This window comes from Oncorhynchus mykiss, chromosome 15, assembly GCF_057628025.1.
Source record: "Oncorhynchus mykiss isolate SJ-2025 chromosome 15, ASM5762802v1, whole genome shotgun sequence".
NCBI classification, from domain to species: Eukaryota; Metazoa; Chordata; class Actinopteri; order Salmoniformes; family Salmonidae; genus Oncorhynchus; species Oncorhynchus mykiss.
Genome location: NC_143036.1, coordinates 52512432 through 52530283, shown reverse-complemented (window position 1 = coordinate 52530283; position 17852 = coordinate 52512432). Strand labels below are relative to the sequence as shown.

Genomic DNA, 17852 nt, shown 5'->3' with positions numbered 1-17852 from the left:
GCCAGGCTTGCTGCATTGTTTTGAGCCAGCCACAGCTTTGTTAGGTCTTTCTTTGCTGCACTTGACCATATTACCGGACAGTAATCAAGATGGGACAAGACCAGAGCCTGAACAACTACTACAGTTGATTTATGTCAAAAAACGCAGAGCATCTTTTAACAACAGACATACCTCTACCCATCTTCACAACAACTTTGTCAATTTGACTTGACCATGATAAATGACCACCCGATGTTATACGTAGGAGGTTAGCTTTCTCAACTTGCTCAATAGTCACACGCTTTATGTACAACTCCAGTTAAGGTTTAGGTCTTAGAGAATGTTTTGAACCAAATGCAATGCTTTTAGTTGTCGTCACGCCCTGATCTGTTTCACCTGTCCTTGTGCTTGTCTCCACCCCCTCCTGGTGTCGCCCATCTTCCTAATTATCCCGTGTTCTCTGTCTGTTTGTTGCCAGTTCGTCTTGTTCGTTCAAGTTTTCCAGCATTTTTCCTGTCAGCGCCTATCGCATCCCATCCTCTCTTTGCTAGTCCTCCCGGTTTTTACCTTTGCCTGTCCTGACCCTGTACCTGCCCGCCTGACTTCTCTGCCTGACCCTGAGCCTGCCTGCTGTCCTGTACCTTTGCTCCACCTCTGGATTACTGCACCCTGCATGTCCCTGACCCAGAGTCCTGGGTTTTATCTTGATCTCTGATAGTTTTAGATGTATTTAAGACCCGTTTATTATTAAAATCACCCATTCTGACACTGACTAACTCCTTATTTAGAATTTCAGTGAGCTCACTGGCTTTGGGTGCTGTCATGTAAAACGTGGAATCATCCGCATACTTAGTCATTCTAGCTTCTAGAGAAGAGTAATGGCCCAAGGCAACTTCCCTGAGGGACACTGCACTGTACATATTTGATCTTAGAGAAGATTATATCGAAGAACACACTCTGGGTTCTATTGGATAAATAACTCTCCAACCATGTGAAAGTAGGTGATGTAAAGCCATAGCAAGTTACTTTATGATTAATAACATCAAAGGCTGCACTGAAATCTAACAATACAGTTCCAACTATCATCTTATTATCAATTTATTTTAACCAATCATCTGTCATCTGAGTCAGTGCAGTACAAGTTGAGTGCCCTTCTCTATATGCATGCTGAAAGTCAATAGTTAACGGCATTGTATTTGGGGTCGAACACAATCCTCTCCATCAGTTTACTAAAAACAGGCAGAAAACTGATTGGGTGGCTGTTAGAGCCAGCAAAGGTGCTTTACTATTTTTAGGCAGTGGAATAACTTTAGCTTCCTTCCATGCCTGTGGGGACACACTCTCCCTTTAGTCTTTGGTTAAAGATATAGCAAATAGGGGTGGCAATATAGGGTGTGTTAGTAAATTCAATCTGGAGTGCCAAAGCCCGCTCAGAGTGCGCTCTGGGCATTCGTAAATTCAGAGTGTTGTCAGATTGTCCGTTCATAAATTCAGAACGTTTCGCTCTCGGAGCGTTCAGAGTGCACACTGGACGAGGAGTAGGGTTGATCTGAGCGTTCTGACCTCACAACGGCCGTCAAGCACCTAAGCTAACGTTGGCTAGCTACTTCGACACAAATGAGCGAACACCTCACTCTGACCATTTTACTCGCTCTAGCAGAGCTGGTTAGGCTGTTTTCATGTTATCCAGAGCTGACTAACTGTGCTACTGGCAACAATTTAAATCAGATTTTTTTGCAGACATTTACTGAAACCGACCATATTCAACGGGTGTTGAGCGTTCGTAAATGTATCAGTTATTCTGCGCTCTGCTCCGAAATCGGAGTAGAGCGCCAGAGTGAATTTACAAACGCACCCATAGTCTGCTACCACTCTCAATAGTTTCCCATCAAGGTTGTCTATACCTGGTGGCTTATCATTGATGGATAACAATCATTTTTTCACCTCTTCCACACTAATTTGACCAAATTCACAAAGCAATCCTTCTCTTTCATCATTAGATTTTTTCATTTAAAAAATGATGGATCACTGTTCAATGTTGTCATTTCACTTCTGAGTTTTTCCACTTTACTAGTGAAATAGTTACTGAAATGATTGCTAATATCAAAAGGTTTAGTTATAAATGACCCATCAACGATGTATTGAGTTTTCTGCCCATGATTACATTTACGGACGGTACTACAGTCAAATCAAATCAAATTTTTATTTGTCACATACACATGGTTAGCAGATGTTAATGCGAGTGTAGCGAAATGCTTGTGCTTCTAGTTCCGACAATGCAGTAATAACCAACAAGTCATCTAACTAACAATTCCAAAACTACTGTCTTGTACACAGTGTAAGGGGATAAAGAATATGTACATAAGGATATATGAATGAGTGATGGTACAGAGCAGCATAGGCAAGATACAGTAGATGGTATCGAGTACAGTATGTACAAATGAGATGAGTATGTAAACAAAGTGGCATAGTTTAAAGTGGCTAGTGATACATGTATTACATAAGGATACAGTCGATGATATAGAGTACAGTATATACGTATGCATATGAGATGAATAATGTAGGGTAAGTAACATTATATAAGGTAGCATTGTTTAAAGTGGCTAGTGATATATTTACATCATTTCCCATCAATTCCCATTATTAAAGTGGCTGGAGTTGAGTCAGTGTCAGTGTGTTGGCAGCAGCCACTCAATGTTAGTGGTGGCTGTTTAACAGTCTGATGGCCTTGAGATAGAAGCTGTTTTTCAGTCTCTCGGTCCCAGCTTTGATGCACCTGTACTGACCTCGCCTTCTGGATGATAGCGGGGTGAACAGGCAGTGGCTCGGGTGGTTGATGTCCTTGATGATCTTTATGGCCTTCCTGTGACATCGGGTGGTGTAGGTGTCCTGGAGGGCAGGTAGTTTGCCCCCGGTGATGCGTTGTGCAGACCTCACCACCCTCTGGAGAGCCTTACGGTTGAGGGCGGAGCAGTTGCCGTACCAGGCGGTGATACAGCCCGCCAGGATGCTCTCGATTGTGCATCTGTAGAAGTTTGTGAGTGCTTTTGGTGACAAGCCAAATTTCTTCAGCCTCCTGAGGTTGAAGAGGCGCTGCTGCGCCTTCTTCACAATGCTGTCTGTGTGTGTGGACCAATTCAGTTTGTCTGTGATGTGTATGCCAAGGAACTTAAAACTTGCTACCCTCTCCACTACTGTTCCATCGATGTGGATAGGGGGGTGTTCCCTCTGCTGTTTCCTGAAGTCCACAATCATCTCCTTAATTATTTTCCTGACACCACACTCCGAGGGCCCTCACCTCCTCCCTGTAGGCCGTCTCGTCGTTGTTGGTAATCAAGCCTACCACTGTTGTGTCGTCCGCAAACTTGATGATTGAGTTGGAGGCGTGCGTGGCCACGCAGTCGTGGGTGAACAGGGAGTACAGGAGAGGGCTCAGAACGCACCCTTGTGGGGCCCCAGTGTTGAGGATCAGCGGGGAGGAGATGTTGTTGCCTACCCTCACCACCTGGGGGCGGCCCGTCAGGAAGTCCAGTACCCAGTTGCACAGGGCGGGGTCGAGACCCAGGGTCTCGAGCTTGATGACGAGCTTGGAGGGTACTATGGTGTTGAATGCCGAGCTGTAGTCAATGAACAGCATTCTCACATAGGTATTCCTCTTGTCCAGATGGGTTAGGGCGGTGTGCAGTGTGGTTGAGATTGCATCGTCTGTGGACCTATTTGGGCGGTAAGCAAATTGGAGTGGGTCTAGGGTGTCAGGTAGGGTGGAGGTGATATGGTCCTTGACTAGTCTCTCAAAGCACTTCATGATGACGGAAGTGAGTGCTACGGGGCGGTAGTCGTTTAGCTCAGTTACCTTAGCTTTCTTGGGAACAGGAACAATGGTGGCCCTCTTGAAGCATGTGGGAACAGCAGACTGGTATAGGGATTGATTGAATATGTCCGTAAACACACCGGCCAGCTGGTCTGCGCATGCTCTGAGGGCGCGGCTGGTCTTCTTCCATTGTGTTTTATGTAATTTATCTTTGTTACGTTTAGTCACAACATTTCTTAATTTACAGTATGTCAACCATTTATGATATTTTATCAATTATTTTAGGCCCAACCTTTGGCACTTTGGTTTTCCTTGTTATTGCCACAACAGCCAATGGAAACTGTTATTGCTTTGGATGTCACAGATCCAACACTATTGGTATGCACTCTATTTTATTTTTTAATTTCACCTTAATTTAACCAGGTAGGCTAGTTGAGAACAAGTTCTCATTTGCAACTGCAACCTGGCCAAGATAAAGCATAGCAGTGGGAACAGACAACACAGAGGTAAATGGAGTAAACACATGGAGTAAACAATTAACAAGTCAATAACACAGTAGAAAAAAAGGATAGTCTATATACATTGTGTGCAAAAGGCATGAGGAGGTAGGCGAATAATTACAATTTTGCAGATTAACACTGGAGTGATAAATGATCAGATGGTCATGTACAGGTAGAGATATTGGTGTGTAAAAGAGCAGAAAAGTAAATAAATAAAAACAGTATGGGGATGAGGTAGGTAAAAATGGGTGGGCTATTTACCGATAGACTATGTACAGCTGCAGCGACTGGTTAGCTGCTCAGATAGCAGATGTTAACCAATCAAGTCTCCAACTTCAGCGATTTGTGCAATTCGTTCCAGTCACAGGCAGCAGAGAACTGGAACGAAAGGCGGCCAAATGAGGTGTTGGCTTTAGGGGTGATCAGTGAGATACACCTGCTGGAGCGCGTGTTACGGGTGGATGTTGCCATCGTGACCAGTGAACTGAGATAAGGCAGAGCTTTACCTAGCATGGACTTGTAGATGACCTGGAGCCAGTGGGTCTGGCGACGAATATGTAGCGAGGGCCAGCCGACTAGAGCATACAAGTCGCAGTGGTGGGTGGTATAAGGTGCTTAAGTGACAAAACGGATGGCACTGTGATAAACTGCATCGATGAAGACAGCTGCACAGTACTGTCTTTTATCGATGGCGGTTATGATATCGTTTAGTACCTTGAGCGTGGCTGATGTGCACCCGTGACCGGCTCGGAAACCAGATTGCACAGCGGAGAAGGTACGGTGGGATTCGAGATGGTCAGTGACCTGTTTGTTGACTTGGCTTTCGAAGACCTTAGATAGGCAGGGCAGGATGGATATAGGTCTGTAACAATTTGGTTGATGTAACGTGTACGCTGGGAGTCGGGAAGCAAGTACAGGGAGTGCAAATGTACTAATAAATAGAACAGTACAAAACAAGAAACACGAAAATCGTACAGACATGAAACAGAGTCAATAACACCTGGACAAAGAACTAAAGGTGTGGAGTGACAGATATGGAAGGTAATCAGGAAGGTGATGGAGTCCAGGTGAGTGTAATGAGGCGCAGGTGCGCGTAATGATGGTGGCAGGTGTGCGTAATGAGACAACTGGCGACAACGAGCACCAGAGAGGAGGAGCAGGAGTAGAAGTGACAGTACCCCCTCCCTGACGCACGGCTCCAGCCGCAGGTCGCCGACCAGAGGGCCGGTCGCTTCTGCTGAGGTGCGGGAACCTGTAGAGCCAGCTGAGGCACAGGAACCTGTAGAGCCAGCTGGGAACCTGTAGAGCCGGCTGAGGCATGGGAGCCCAAAGAGCAGGCTGCTGACGTCAACTCCTGTTCTGTATGAGCTCAAACTAAATCCACCTGGAATGCTCCAGCAGGGAAACTCCTTCCCCTTCCTGTGCCTCAACGTCCCTGGTCCCATCTATCAATTTACTTTGTTACTGATATCCCCTCTGACGGTTCCACCACCATTTTGGTGGTTGTGGATAGATTTTCTAAATCCTGTAATTTAATCCCTCTTTCTGGTCTCCCACTGCTCTCCAGGTCACTGAAGCACTATTCCAGCAGGTCTTCCGGCATTATGGCCTTCTGGCGGACATTGTCTCCAACCGTGGCCCCCAATTCACATCACGGGTATGGAGAGTCACGGTCAGCCTCACTTCCGGGTATAGGCGTCAGTCCAACAGGCAGGTGGAGATGAACCAGGAGCTGGGGAGGTTCCCGAGGAGTCACCGTCAGGACCGGCAGGGAGAGTGGGCTCGATTCCTTCCATAGGTGGAGTACGCCCAGAACTCGCTACATCACTCATCCACTGGATGGACTTCCTTCCAGTGTGTTCTGTGTTTTCAGCCGGCCCTGGCTCCGTGGACCCCGGGCCAGACAGAAGCTCATGCGGTTGATGAGTGGTTCAGGCACGCAGAAGAAGTGTGGAGCGATGCTCACGCTGAGACCCTGGTTCGTGGGGCCGTTCAAGGTTCTCCGGAGGGTCAACGAAGTGATGAATAGGTTACAGCTTCCCAGTCACTACCGTATTTCACCTTTTCATGTCTCCATTCTCAGGCCGGTGGTTCCTGGTCCCCTAGCTGATGCTATCCCCCACGACAACCCTCCACTCCTCCGGACATCGAGATGGGGTCCGGTTTATTCCGTCAGCTCTCTACTGGACTCCCAACATCGTGGGGGTCGGCTCCAGTATCTGGTGGACTGGGAGGGGTATGGCCCAGAGGAGCGGTGTTGGGTTCCTGTGGAGGACATTCTGGATCCTAACATCATCAGTGATTTCCACTAATCTAGTATAAATGGTACATTTGTGTACCCAATATGTTGAATACAAAAAGGTACACCTATTATCCAAATACTGACTGTATTTGCCTATAGCAGCACCGCAAAAGAATAGACTTTAGATGAAGCAGGTGAACATGCAACCACAACACTTCAAAAACTTTTGACATGAGATCTAAGCTTTAATGGAATAGGTCTCTGAACACAGCAACACCTCCCCCATAGGCATTCACGTCTTTTCCGTAGTTACAGTATATGCCTATATTGCTACAGCTGTATCATCTAAGGAATTAGCTAAGTGAGTTTCAGAGATGGCCAGTATATGAATGTTATCCGATGTTAGCAAGTTACTGAGTGTACAAAACATTAGGAACGCCTGCACCTTACAAGACAGACTGACTGAGTGAATCCAGGTGAAGGCTATGATCCCTTATTGATGTCAATTGTTAAATCCACTTCAAATCAGTGTAGATGAAGGGGAGGAGACAGATTAAAGAATGATTTTAAAGCCTTGAGACAATTGAGACATGGATTGTGTATGTGTGCCATTCAGAGGGTGAATTGGCAAGACAAAATATTTAAGTGCCTTTGAATGGGGTATGGTAGTAGGTGCGAGCACATCGGTTTGAATGTGTCAAGAACTGAAATGCTGCTGGGTTTTTCACACTCAACAGTTTCCCGTGTGTGTTAAGAATGGTCCCCCACCCAAAGGACATCCAGACAACTTGACACAACTGTGGGAAGCATTGGAGTCAACACGGGCCAGCATCCCTGTGGAACGCTTTCAACACAGTGTAGCGTCATGAATTAAAGCTGTTCTGAGGGCAAAACGTTGTGCAACTCAATATTAGGAAGGTGTTACTGTTGTTTTGTAAACTCAGCGTATATTAATATGGGCTATTCTAAGGCATCTCCTTGGTAGCTTATCGGAGTAAAACTATATATATTTACATGCGTGTGTGTGTGATGTTGGGCTGAAGCTACTGGCCCTGAGACTTGGCTCTCTCGTTCCTCCCAGTCTTTTGGGAGGGAGGTTGGACAATGAGCCTGTTGTAGGAGATGTAAGCAATGTTCCCATGCTCTCTGGCAGCTTTCATAACTGGGATAAGTTATTTTTCCGACTCTGGCGCACAGCTTCAGAGAAGTCCTCTTTGAGGAAGATTCCTCAAAGTTCTTGGCTCTGTCATTTCTCCCAAGCTTTTGCAGGGGAGGGTGGACAATGAACCTGTTGTAGCGGATGTAAGCAATGTTCCCATGTTCTCTGGCAGATATCATAGCTGGGATAAGTTATTTTCCCCACCTCTGGCGCACAGCTTCAGAGAAGTCCTCTTTGAGGAAGATTCCTCAATGTTCTTGGCTCTCTCCAGAACAGCCATCTTGTCCTTAAACCTCAGGAACTCGACCACTATCGGTCTGGGTCTGTCACCTGGGCCGGGTTACATGCTTTCCAGACCTGTGGGCTCGCTCCACCTCAATCTCCGCATGATCCATCCGCAGCTTTTCAGTGATCATTTTTCATACTTTTCAGACTCGGCCCAGTTCTCATGTGAAGACTCTGGTATGCCATCCACAACAATGGTATTCCTCCTGGATTGTCCCCCTAAATAGTCCATTTTCCCAGTCATTGTTAATAAGGATTCATGCTAATGTCATCTCGAGAGGACTTTGTCGTCATCTTGCTGCATGTCTCTTTCAGGACATACACCTCTCCCTTGGAGAACTGCAAACTGTTCTTACATTTCTGGACCTCTCCATTAGTATCTGGACTAAGCTCTTAAAGCTATTTTCCTGTTGTTCTAACAACTGCTTGTAAAAATCATTTTTGTTCATTTAAAAGATCCATCACCTGTGATAGAGAAACACCGTCCTCTCCATACTTTCCACCTTTGGCTTTGGATGCCATGGTAGCAATGTAGGACAACGCTGGTACTCCACGCAGTTCCAGACAGGGCTGATCGCAGGGCAGATTTAAACAGAAACAACCACCAGGGATTTAGACGGCCACAATCCGCAGTCCCAGCCACAAGGGCTAACCGCATCGCGGACTGTGTTCAAGCTGTCAAGGAAACCTTGCTATGCCAAGCAGCTCTTCAAACTTTAGGTTGGCAGGATCTCTGGAAAGATATAGTGGTCCCAGAAACTGAGGCTAACCTCGTCACGGGATCTAAATTCAAAAAGGTAGCTAGTAACCAAACTTGTTCAATAGAACACTTTTTCAGAGACTTTCAAAGCAACAAACCGAGCTCTCCCTCGTTCCGCCCTCGTTCCATGTTCAATATGTGATGTCCATACCCTAACCCTAATTGTAACCCTAAACCTAACCCTTGTGGGGACCGGCGAAATGTCCCCACTTGTCTGAATGTTCCCTAATTTACTAGTAAAACCAAAAACATGCGCACACACACACAGACACCCACCCACACACACTCTCACCATTCTCAGACTGCCACCAGGTCTTGAGGCGGTTGGGGGCAAAGGTGGTGACCAAGTTTTCGATGCTGTGGCTGGTCGTGTGGTTCAGCCTCTCATCATACATCTCCCTGGAGTCACACACAAAACACTTCTTCTCCTCCTACAGAGAGAGGGAGGAGAGAGAGAAAATGTCTCAGTACTGTGAAGAACATGATCATTTACCTCTGATTATAGAGCAAGAGTACATATGTTACCACTCAGTCTGTCATCACCATTGTCTGTGCGCATGTGTACATCCTGTAGTGTAGATAGTTTATTCTACACTCTAGGTTCACTACCCCTCTTAGCAGCAGGTTTGTCTGCTCTCCAGATGGTTTGGCCTACACACACGGATTCTGAATTATGTCTTCCACACACACACACACACACATATCCTACTCTCTGCACTGTATCTTCCCAACATCTGTGTGAGTGAAGATTTCACAACCTCACAGTGTGACTTTCACAACATTCTAATTTTATTCAAGCGGTTGCTGTCTAATCTATCTGCACACTCAAGTTTTTACTGTGTTGAAATGTGACTAACTGCTGGTCCAGCTCCCACTCCCCTGTAGGCAAAGACTGCTCCCAGATTTTTTGGCACTAGACCCTCAGGGGGGGCTCTTCTCCTCATCCCCCGTTCTCAACCTCGTTACGATGACTCATCCTAGAATGTTCCAATGTTTCATTTATCGTTCCACAGCCCATAACCACCGCCTTCACATTCTGAAATAACGGAATACTCCCAATCACGCTCTCTCCCCATTATAAGCACACAGGGCGGTGACTGTGTGGCACACAATGCTTATTGTGGAGGGAAATGCCAAGACTCCTACGCAGCACAATTCCATAGAGTCTCTCTCGTACACTCAAATTGCCTAAACATTACACTGTACTACACCATTACACTATTTTTTTGCAACACAATTAAGTGTTTATCATGTAAAGTACCAGTCAGAAGTTTTGACACACCTACACATTCAAGGATTTCTTTATTTTTACTATTTTCTACATTGTACAATAAGAGTGAAGACAAACTATGGAATAACACATATGGAATCATACAGAAACAAAAAAAAAGGATTAAACAAATCAAAATATATTTGAGATTTGAGATTCTTCAAGGTAGCTACCCTTTTCCATGATTTCTAGGTTAAATGACCTGAAATGAAATAGACCGAGAATAGAGCTACAATGTTACTTTTGTACCTGCCAGCGGGGCAGGAGTAACACAGCCTTCGAACAGAAGTAAAAGCGGGCGAGAAGTGCACAATATCGGTCTCATCTCCATGCTACTGGTTTGTAATGCTCGTTACTTTCAACAAATGTACCATCAGCCATAATTTCATGTTTGTGTCAATTTGAATAATTAATGCTATAGGTTCGAAATGTATTAAAAGTGAACCATGCGTCAACATCGCAATGCAACAACATTATTTTGCCTTACAATAATAGACTAAAATGGATCACAAAATAGCTATAGTGCATTCTAAAAGTATTCAGACCCCTTGACTATTTCCACATTGTTACGTTACAGCCTTATTCTAAAATGGATTAAAATGTTTTTTTTTCTGTCATCAATCTACACACAATATCCCATAATGTCAAGCTAAAAACAGGTTTTTAGAAATGTTTGCAAATGTATTACAAATAAAATCAGAAATATCACATTTACATAAGTATTCAGACCCTTTACTTGAGTCTTGTTGGGTATGACGCTACAAGCTTGACACACCTGTATTTTGGGAGTTTCTCCAATTCTTCTCTGCAGATCCTCTTAAGCTCTGTCAGGTTGGACGGCGAGTGTCGCTGCGCAGCTATTTTCAGGTCTCTCAAGAGATGTTCAATCAGGTTCAAGTCAGGGCTCTGACTGGGCCACTCACGGACATTAAGAGACTTGTCCCGAAGCCACTCCTGCATTGTCTTGGCTGTGTGTTTAGGGTCGTTGTTCTGTTGGAAGGTGAACCTTCGCCCAAGTCTGAGGTCCTGAGCGCTCTGGAGCAGGTTCTCATCAAGGATCTCTCTGTTCTTTGCTCCATTCATCTTTCCCTAGATCCTGACTAGTCTCCCTGTCACTGCCACTGAAAAACATCCCCACATCATGATGCTGCCACCACTATGCTTCAATATAAGGATGGTGCCAGGTTTCTTCCAGACATGACGCTTGGCATTCAGGCCAAAGAGTTCAATCTTGGTTTCATCAGACCAGAGAATCTCGTTTCACATGGTCTAAGAGTCCTTTAGATTCCTTTTGGCAAACTCCAATCTGGAGTGACTGCCTTCTGGTCACTCTACCATAAAGGCCTGATTGGTGGAGTGCTGCAGAGAGATGGTTGTCCTTCTGGAAGGTTCTCCCATCTCTACAGAGGAACTCTGGAGCTCTGTCAGAGTGACCAAGGCCCTTCTCCCCCGATTGCTCAGTTTGGCCGGGATGGCCAGCTCTAGGAAGAGTCTTGGTGGTTCCAAACTTCTTCCATTTAAGAATGATGAGGCCTCTCTGTTCTTGGGGACCTTCAATGCTGTAGAAATGTTTTGGTAAACTTACCCAGATCTGTGGCTCCTCAAAATGAAATTCCTTCAACCTTATGGCTTGGTTTTTGTTCTGACATGCATTTTCAACTGTGGGACCTTATATAGACAGGTGTGTGCCTTTCCAAATCATGTCCAATCAATTGAATTTACCACGGGTGGACTGCAATGAAATTGTAGAAACATCTCAAGGATGATCAATGGAAACAGGATGCACCGGAGCTCAATTTCAAGTCTCATAACAAAGGGTCTGTTTCTGTTTTTTTTTTTGTGCAATATTTCTAAAAACCTATTTTCGCATTGTCATAATGGGGTATTGTGTGTAGACCGATGAGGAAAAACATTTTAAATCCATTTTAGAATAAGGCTGTAACGTAACAAAATGTGGAAACGATTAATGTGGAAACGATTAATTTCTGAATGCATTGTACGTTAACCATAACTTTCTCATCTCACTTTAATGGGGATGTAGTAGGAGATGTTTTTCACCATTTTCAATGACTATTCATGCGTAGCCCTACCAATCAGGTGTGCTCCAGCTGTCCTTGTCATGCGCACTCATGTCTTGATAGAATAAATGTTTTTATTCTCTTCACAAACTGCAAACTCATCATGCTAATCACATTTCCATGGCTTGACACAAGGTAATTGACCCCCAGAATCATAAAGATATATATTTTTATCCATTAACCTGTCGATAAAAGCTTACCTGAGAAGCTGATCCTACAATTCAATTGATTAAGGCTAATGCTAATAATGTCATATATCATTTTCAAACCTTCAGTCACGTGTTGATATTTTGCAAATATGATAAAAGCAATATGAACTAGAGGAGACAATGGCGTGTGCTTAAACGTTTTATTTCATTCCAGGTCATCAGCTAACACTGTGTTACTTTCGTCACACCCGTCTCTGCTATAACTGCACCCAGGCTAACACCCAAGGCTATCTAGCATGATACTTGAAACCTACAGTCTGCTGGGATTTAGTCACTAGATGGGTTAAGAAAATGACATGTGGAACCTTAAACAACTATACAACCCCCCCCAATAAACTTCCAAGTCTGTGTTTTTACTTACATTGCACTAAAACACTTTTTTTTGTTGATAACAATGGGAAACATCGTTGGACTTGCCAGTTGTTTTTGCAGGGAGCTCGTCCTCATTAGGAACGTGGTGACTTCACTACTTCATTCTAGCTTCTGTTTTATCTGAGAAAATGGGTGTGTTACTTTCATCCCAGCTCTCCCCTACTACAAGTTGTGTGTTGCTCTGTCTGTATGCTACGTCTTGCTTGTCCTATGTTGCTCTGTCTGTATGCTACGTCTTGCTTGTCCTATGTTGCTCTGTCTGTATGCTACGTCTTGCTTGTCCTATGTTGCTCTGTCTGTATGCTATGTCTTGCTTGTCCTATGTTGCTCTGCATGTGCTCACTGCTCAATGATTTACAATATAGACATTGTTTTTAATAACCTGCCCAGGGACTGCTATTGAAAATTAGCCCGCTGGCAAAAAAATGCCACTTTTACTGAAATGTTGATTCATGTGCACGCACTGTCCCTGTAAAAAATAAAATAAACTCAAATTAAACTCAAGTTAAATTAGCTGGCTAGACTAATTTAACAATCTAAAAAAAAATTCTGAAAGGGGCTAATTGAGTGAATGTCAGTTAAAACTGCTGAGTCACAACCCAATTTCAAAATTGCACCTTGTGTATTCTACTATTCAAACTCAACAGTTGAGAACCAGACTGAGATCATAAATAAGCAACTGCTTATGGCGCCTGGGGAGCCTAAGCAACTGCTTATGCCCACCCTGTCTAGGTGTAGTACACCTATCTGTGACCCAGGTGTGAGGTGTCTTACCTCCAGGTGACCAACAATGCAAAAGCGTTCAGGCTTCTCAATGCCGCAGGTGGAGGAGGCTGTGAGCTGGTGCGCACGGCCGATCAGAAGGTCCCCGGTGGCGGGGTAGCAGCTCCCCTCAGTGCACACATCCCCAAACTCCGGCAGCTGCGCAAAGGACCGCCACCAGAGGGCTGCCAGACAGAAACAGCATTGAGTGTAGCTGATGATGCTGTACGGGCGAGCAAAACATGTCTGGAGTATAACTCTCCATGCAACTATTATGCTATATAACTAAACTATTCCACAGTTAAAAATCTGTACAAATATTTGTATTTTCGATTTAAGAGGCGTCTCTCAGTTGCTACCACAGGCTCCCTTTAGTCTAATGCATCACTGGGTATAAAAACATAACGGTCACATGATAGGCTTCCAGTTAATTTAATTGAAATCACATGGACTATCTTTCCAATCGATCCCTGTGGCGGGACTGTTTATGAAAACAGGCTGTTATGTTCGGGAACAACAGCGACTGTGGGAAACAGTTATTGACTGCACTAAACAGCCTCTGTAAACGATAGCTAGTTGAAAATAATGTGCCCAAAACATATTTAAACAAGCATAGTGGACTGAGACATCTGACATGTATAAACTGTTGAATACATGTTTAAATAATGGCGTACAGTTCCTCATTAAAGGGTATCCATGGTCCTGAATAAGTGAGAGTGAAAAGTAACATGGCAATTAAACTTTGACGGCAACAGAAAATAAAATCCTCTTTTGGATCTCTTCACATTTTACTTTTCCTCCACAATACTTGGCTTTTGGCTACGCCTCAAATGCATTGAGAATACTTTAGCTAGCTACCTGCGCAGTAGAAAAAGACGAAACACTTCCACGTAAAAACAATACTTACTCAAAAGTGATGCGATGAGCAACATCAACATTTTCGAGTGTTAAACATTGATATTTATCCGTCGGGTGGTTTTTGGCAAGTCCTGAAGCAGTTGCGTGCATGAGTGTGTCTGTGTAACTCTGTTCTAGGAGGTCCTGGCGAGCCCCCAACTACACACCCCACGCGTTCCCGAGTCCCAACCCTCCAGCCTGGGTATGCAGCGCAGCGTGCTAACGAAGATAAGCGCACCACATTCAGCCAGGACTGTCTTTGATTAAACAATACAAGTAAATGACTTTACTTTTAATCTCGAGATAAGTCAACAGACTGCTCTAGGTGTGTTGTCAAATCAAAAGTTATGGTCAGTATGCTTGTTTATGCTACCGAGAACATAAGAGCATATCAGTCGGTCTGCAGGTCAGACAGACATAGGTGTAGCTCTGGAATGCACTGCTGCACATACATTACCTGCCATGTTTCACACGATCAACTTCACGGTTCTTCTGACTGACCCCAGAAGGAGAGTTGGGTACTTTACCATGTCAAACGCAGAACTCCACATCCGTCTCTGTCGGGCAGAGGGACACACACAGGGGCCATTTTCTGTATTTTGTAGTGGGGGGCTTATTTAGCAGTTGGGCACAGATGGGTGATAGCTGAAAAATCCTATTCTGTCAGATTCAATCCCCTATTGGGCTAAACCCTGGACATGCTTGTCGTTGAGTTGGACAGGTGCCCATAGTTACCCCTCAGGAAAATAGACACAGCATCTCCCCGAACACTGAAAGTTAAAGATGATTCCCTCCTCAGCGCTGAAGTAATTTGCCTGGATTTTGTCTGAATTTTGAATGGTAAAATCAAGACGTGTTTATTAGTTTTATAAGACACCCTATTCATCAAGTTCAATGGGGTTTACTTGAAAAATTTAGACCAGGATTTCCCAAACTCAGTCCGAGGTCCCAACTGGGTGCACATTTTGGTTTTTAACCTAGCACTACACAGCTGATTCAAATAATCTAAGCTTGGTGAGTTGGTTATTTGAATCAGCTGTGTAGTTGTAGTTCAAAAACCAAAACATGCACCCAGGGCACGAGTTTTAGAAACCCTGGTTTAGACTGCAACCTATGTATGAAACATCTCAGAGCAGGAGTGCTGATCTAGGATCAGTTCTGGCTTTCAGATCATAATAAGATTAAATGGACAGGGGGATCCTTATACAAGATCAACACTCCTACTCTAGAGACATTTGGAATACAGCCCCAAGACTCAGCAATTGACCACAACTATACGTGCTATGTGCATACATCACCCTCTTGTGGAATATTGAAGAACTGCAAGAGACATGCCAAATAGCTCTCTCATGCTCTCAATGACAACATATTGTTCATTCTCCTCCGATTTATTATAATCATCATAGACAATACATTTCCTCATGAATCAAAAAATAGAATCAATCATCTGTGTACTATGGCAGTTAGGTTTCAGGCACAGGTGTTAACACTATTGGCAGGTTGAAACTCATGCAGTTCAGTGAATGAGAGACTCTGACCCACTACGGTGGACACTCCTCATCAGCCCTCAAGTTATGTTGTACAGCTGTGTCCACTGGTCTGATGACTTTCTCATTCAAGCATTCAGTCGTCACAAATGAAATGGAACAAATTGCAAAAATCGTTGAAGTTGGAGACTTTTATCTCCCTCACCAACTTTAAACATCTGCTATCTGAGCAGCTAACCAACCGATCGCTGCAGCTGTACATAGCCCACCCAATTTACCTACCTCATCCCCATACTGTTTTTATTTATTTACTTTTCTGCTCTTTTGCACACCAGTATCTCTACCTGCACATGACCATCTGATAATTTATCACTCCAGTGTTAATCTGCTAAATTGTAATTATTCGCCTACCTCCTCATGCCTTTTGCACACAATGTATATAGACTTTTTTTTTAAATTGTGTTATTGACTTGTTTATTGTTTACTCCATGTGTAACTCTATGTTGCTGTTTGTTCACACTGCTATGCTTTATCTTGGCCAGGTCGCAGTTGTAAAAACATCCTGTTTCAAGTTGATAGGCCATAGTAAAGTGGATTTACAAACGATTTAAGTGAATATTTATCAATAACTCAGTCATCTCTTAACCAATCCCTTAACTTTTCTCAAACTAAGTTATGAGATGTACCATGGGCCTACAGGTTTTCCAAGATGGAGGAAAATCTATTCTGACGGACCTTATGGGTCCTTGAGGCAAATTTGTTTAGCATGAGGAAAGACATCTACATATAGCATTCACCTACATTCAAGTCTCTAGGTCAAACGGGGCAGTGGATATTTGGGTTTAAGTGACACTTGTTATAACAGTGCCACCTACAGGCCAATCAGTGGCATTCTTTTGGACCAAGTTGCCAATAGTTGTTTTTATTTTTTTATACGATTTATTTTCTTCTGACAATAGAAAAACATACATAGTTTAGATAATGCATTAATCCACTGTCTTAACGATGGAGGGCCATTTAATATACATTTTTTCCAAAATGATTGACAAGAAAAATACAGTCCAAACCTTTTGGTATCTCACCATAACCGTCATATGTCAGGTCTTGAAATATGCAGATAGATGGAGTAAAAAATACATTTATATTATAAAACTTCTGACAGCCAACTTTCTAACTCAGCCCATAACTTTTGGACTTTATAGCACCAGAAGGCATGGATCATTGAGTCACTTAGTTTTACACTTAGGACATGACTCTGCCGTTATTCTGTAGAATTTGTGAATTAGCTCTTAAAATACATTCTGTACATTAGTTTATACTGGATTAAGTGTAATTCTTTGTTAACTGTAATTTAATTAGTTATGTTCCAATACTCCCTCCATGGCCTTTATTTTCTGTGTGCCAATCTATGTTTGAGTTATTTGACCATGTCAAGGGATTTAAAAAAGAATCTAAGACTAATAATAGATTTCACTGCTTTGCTGTGAACCCCTAATACATTTCCAACGAGCTATTGTAGTCTGGCTTTTTCTGGGACTCCACAAGATTCAACATTAATATCCGAGGCAGCGGAGAGGCCAGGTACGTAATTGCGCAACAAAACAAATGTATTTTTTAAATTTACCCTTCATTTTGACAGGGAAAACATATGCTAAAATGAAGACCTTAAAGGCTCGAGATGTGTAGCCTAAATTAGAAGCTTATGCATATTGGCCCATAAACCTAACATTGAGCTAATGAATTAATACTGCAGTGAACATATCCAGTCAATTTACACTGCGAAATAATAATTACAAAAAGTGATCAGATATTGAAATCACTGGTAGGCCTACCCTTTTAATTATGTTTTATATGTATTTTTATAATCTACTTTGTCACCTATGCATTATTTGACTCAAGGACCAGCAGTGGAGTGTTTTTGTTCCTCATATAATAATGCCCCAAGGGGGATTCAAACTCACAGGTGTGAGTCTTTGGGCTTACCGCCTTAGTGGATCACGCCACCAATTAGTAATAGCAGTAAAGGTAAATACAGCTTTTT

The 17852-nt window shown here is 43.5% G+C and overlaps 1 protein-coding gene across 1 annotated transcript in view; it reads right to left on the bottom strand.

Moving 5' to 3' along the window:
• LOC110490219 (laminin subunit beta-1) overlaps positions 1-14682 on the bottom strand; it is a 43313-nt gene extending 28631 nt beyond the window's left edge. The window contains exons 1-3 of the mRNA XM_036944497.2: positions 14335-14682; positions 13440-13612; positions 9029-9167 (exon numbers count right to left, since the gene is read on the bottom strand). Coding sequence (XP_036800392.2) covers positions 9029-9167; positions 13440-13612; positions 14335-14365 — 343 coding nt within the window. The 5' untranslated portion in view covers positions 14366-14682. The remainder of the gene's footprint in view (positions 1-9028; positions 9168-13439; positions 13613-14334) is intronic.
• Between the last annotated feature and the right edge of the window lie 3170 nt (positions 14683-17852).